General features: G+C 57.9%; 1 protein-coding gene across 1 annotated transcript in view; it reads left to right on the plus strand.

Annotated features, from left to right (window-relative positions):
- Positions 1 to 26: 26 nt before the first annotated feature.
- ADAM33 (ADAM metallopeptidase domain 33) overlaps positions 27 to 4,261 on the plus strand; it is a 14,276-nt gene continuing 10,041 nt past the window's right edge. Inside the window, exons 1-2 of the mRNA XM_010836627.1 lie at positions 27 to 191; positions 2,416 to 2,495. Coding sequence (XP_010834929.1) covers positions 92 to 191; positions 2,416 to 2,495 — 180 coding nt within the window. The 5' untranslated portion in view covers positions 27 to 91. The remainder of the gene's footprint in view (positions 192 to 2,415; positions 2,496 to 4,261) is intronic.

Genomic DNA, 4,261 nt, shown 5'->3' on the forward strand with positions numbered 1-4,261 from the left:
GCCGGCTGTACAGGGCGTGGGTCGGCGGCGATCCAGCGGGGGTGGAGCCGGGAGCCGGGAGCCGCAGCGACGACGCTGGGCGCTCAGAGCTATGCGTCCGGGGTCTCGGAGAGCTCGAGGGTCGCCCACGTGGGGGCTGCTGCTGCTACTGGGCCTACCGTGGCCTGTGTGGGGGACGAAGGAGTTTCAAGGTGAGTGGGAGTTCCCCCCACAGGGTCGGGCGAGGCACTGTCGGGATGGAGGTTCAGAAATCCCCGGGAATCCCGCGGGCCAGGAGGACAGGCCCTGGGGAGGGTTTGGGAAAGTCTCCGCAGGAATTGCCCAGGGGCTTTCACCTGTAGTTGGGCAGACCTCTCGCCCAATCTTCCACACTCTTCCCAGACGCCCTGTGCCAATAGTTAAGCAGAGTGGCAGGGCCCCTTCCCCTCTGAGTAGCGGCTCAGCAGCCCCAAGCCCCTCTGGATTCTCTGCTCTTGCCCATCTACCAGTGTGAAGGTCCCTGGACCTCCATTTCTTAGGGTTCAGCGGGCCTCGGTCCTCCAGGAAGCCCCAGACCACTGGTGCCCTGGAGTCAGTCCCTGCTGCAGCCTCACACTAAGGGGCCAGCTGTGGCCTCCACACTCCTGCATCAGCCCATGTTCACTGCCTCATCCCCCGGCTCTGGGGCAGTGTGTATATTGTTTATACTGTTGCCTTGTTTGGTTAGATAGCAACTGCTTCAGACAGATGGTGCCTGATAGAAGGGCCCTGAGGGAAGTCTCTAGCTCTGTCTCTTCTCAGAGTGACCCCTCCAAACTCTCTTCGAGATGGGGTTGACAAAAATATCTCCTGTGCATCAAGTGCCTGACCGGGTGGGGGGGGGGGGCAGGAAGGGCAGGGCAGCCTGGTGGCAGTGGGTTCCAGAGCACTGTGCAGGGTGTCACAGTGAGGGGCACAGGGCTAGGATCCTGCTGTGTTCTGGGATGTGCATGGGGAGGGACAACAGCCCTCAGGCCTTTGGGAATGGTCCACAGGCATTCCAGCGGTCCTTCTTCAGCCTGAGGTCTGGGGATGATGAAGGAACCCCTGGGAGGAATGAAGAGGGGCTCTATGCTCCCCAACACCACACTGACTCCTCTGTTTCCACTCCCTTCCACCTAGTCACCACCGTTCCATCTCTGCCTCCTTGCCTCCATCAAGGTACCAATGGCCAGTGTGTGTGCGCAGGGCCAGGAAAGAACTCCCAACCCACACTCACACGTGCACACCTTCCCCTCTGCACCTTGGGAAGCCCAGGGCCAGTTGGATCTAGTTAAATCCTCTCTGGCCTGAGACCCCCACAGTGGCTCCCATACATGCACTCAGACCCCGCCCTGCACTAGCCCTTAAGCCTCCATTCCAAGGCCCTGCACCTCCCTACCCCCACCCCATCTCCTTAATGGCAACTGCTGATCCACTCAAGGAGGACTTGGCAGAGGAGACTTCCTGGAGCTGCTGCTATCCCAGGTCTTTGATGATGGGGTCTAGAGGAGAAGATGGAGGAGAAAGGAGTTGAGGTGGCCTGGAAGGAGCTGAGCCACTTCCACAGGCAGCCATCTCAGCCTGATCAGCACTGGGGACAGGGCTGGGGGATGGGTGTTGGGGAGAGGTCAGTTCTGGGAGCTACGCTTCCCCAGGGACTGAGTGCCAGAGGAGCAGGAAGGTTGCCTGCAAGGTCTGGGCAGCCTAAGGTCTGATTCCTTCAGGGCGGGTGTGGGTGTGGTGAGAGTTTCTGGGGCTCACTAGGGAGGACTGGGAGCATTCCAGGGGAGCATTCCAGGCGCCTTCTGAGTAATGCTTGGCTCCTAGAGCCCCCTTAAGCATTCCCAGCCTGGGAGCACTCAGGCTCTGACTCCAAAACAACCCCATCCCCGCCCCCCTCCACAAAGGGGGCTTCTGGGCCAGGGTCCCTGGAAGCCCTGCCCCTAGCACAAAACCACAGGGGAAGCTCTGGGCAACATCTGGTTGTTGTTTTTCTCAGATGGTGGCAGGAAAACAGGCCTCCTCTCTTCACATATTTCTCACCATAAAAGCATTTGCTGCCCCACCTAAAAATACCCAAAGCTGCCTCCCATTTCCTTTACCCTCTGTTTTGGGGGCCTTGGTCTCTTCCTGGTGATCTTTGATTCCCGTTTTCCCCTCCCAAGGTCATTAGAGCTCCCGAGTACCCAGCTGAGTTGTTCTTCCCAGACTCCTCTCTCTTCTGCCTCCCTGGCAGCTCCTGGGTTCCAAGGATGCCCCATGGGTAGTCACCCTTCTCCAGGCTAAACCTTTGAGTATTGAAGATGAAGTGTACTGTTCCTGCCTGCTGACATCCTCTGACTCTATCCCTGTGTTGTCTCCAACTTCCCTCTGTCCCTCAGCTCCCTCTTACCCTGTGCTCTGTCCTCACCCCAGGAAACAGCCTTGGAAAGCCAGTCATTCTGCATTGGAGCCTAGATGGACGACCCCAGCGCATGGTCACCCTGGAGGAGCCGGTCAGTGCCAGACCATCCCTTCCCATGTAGAGGCCGAGTCTCTTGGCCCCTTTGCCCCTCCCCAGATTTCAGCATGGCAGTTTTGCTAGGGTCCCTAGATTCCCAGAGTCCTTTAGGCCCCTCCCCAAAGGTTTGGCAGGTCGGGGTGGGAGACTTCCAGATGGAGAGAGGATTCACACATGGAAGTCATTTTCCAGTTTCCTCTCCCCCACCTCCTCCTTAACCCTCTCTTTCCAGTATTATTCAGGCCACCCCCACCCCATCAGGCAGAGGTGGAGCCAGAGTTTGTGGGGCCTAAAGTTTTTCAGGGACCTTTTAAAGAAAACACCAACATATCTTCCTTTTGCAAAGTGACACTGGATGCGTTGCTGTCCTCACCAGGACCCTGTCATTTAGGGACCTGAAACGTCAACCTCACTGACTCATGCAGGATCTACTTCCCCTTAGATGCAAGTCCACCCTGTTTTGTTTCTTGTGGATGCTCTACCTCAGTCTCCTCCCAATGGTCATCCATCACACACTTCCAGAATAACCTTGTCCCCATCTGTATGTGCCGCACTGCTGTGCTGCGCAGAGCCCAGCATCCTTGGTATGCCCATTTCACAGAGGGGCAGACTGAGGCCCAGAAAACTTGGCGAAACTGCTCAAGGTCACGCAGCTCTTTAATCCATAAGCCTGAGACCTGCTAAGGTCTGAAAAACTTCAAACATTGGCCAATGTCTCCCATGCCTTGAGAGGCTATTCATCCTGAATTATCAGGAGAGGACAACCCAGTGTCCAAGCCTGCAAGGAAGAAGGCAGAAGAGCACTGCCATGAAGGGCAGGGCACCCCCAGGCCCAGCACCTCTCAATCTAGGGCCCTCCCTGGGTCCCCCAGACCCTCAGGGCCTCAATCCAAGTGGTCAGCATGGTGCTGGCCTGAGATTTGAGACTGTTCCTCACATGCTGGGGCCAGCCTGACTGTAGACCTCCTTCTGGGCCTGGCCTGGGTTGTGACCGAACAGGAGGGGAATGCCAGAGGGGCTTTGCTTTCCCCACTGTCTCTGTCCCTGGGAAGCCTGCCAAGATGAGGACAGCAGACAGCGTGGCAGGGAGTCGTGTCCTTGAGGCAGGGAACACCTACATTTCAGGTTGGAGGTGGAGTGCATGGTGAGGGGTAGGGTCCCCGGAGGGGGAGAAATGAGGACAGCGGGGCCACAGAGAACAGAAAGAGGGATGGGAGTGGGGCAAGGGATGCTTTCCAGCTGGACTGCCTCCTGTCCCCGCGCAGACCTTTCTCCATAAAGCAAGTGGCATTCCGGCCACATGAGCTCATGCTGGCGGCACAGGGGTGGGGGTGAGGGGCTTTAGGCTTGGGGAAGGGACTATTTGCTCCCCACCTGCAGAGGAAGGGCCCCCCCAACAAGACTCTGAGCCTCTTGGCCTGAAGCCCAGGACAGTGCATTGTGGGATAAAAGGGAAGGGCCAGCATTCCAAAGACATAGCCGCTCTTCAGGAGGCTCCCAGCTCGCTCCAACTCTGGGCCCCCAGCCAGGCTGAGTGGACAAAGCGGGGCAGATGGGGTACTCCCGCAGGGTGGAAGCAGCAAAGGTAGGCGGAAGGAGAGATGGACAGGCTGGCCCCAGGCTCACCCTCCTGACATCTAGCCAAGAAGAAAGCCAGTGTTTTTCTCTTGGCCTGGGTTGTGGGTCAGTGTTTACATTTCAAGCTCAGGGAAGCAGGTGTGAGGTGAGCCTGCTAGGGGTGTAGGCAAATTTGGTGGCGGG

Source organism: Bison bison, unplaced genomic scaffold, assembly GCF_000754665.1.
Source record: "Bison bison bison isolate TAMUID 2011002044 unplaced genomic scaffold, Bison_UMD1.0 scf7180017864063, whole genome shotgun sequence".
Taxonomy (NCBI): Eukaryota; Metazoa; Chordata; class Mammalia; order Artiodactyla; family Bovidae; genus Bison; species Bison bison.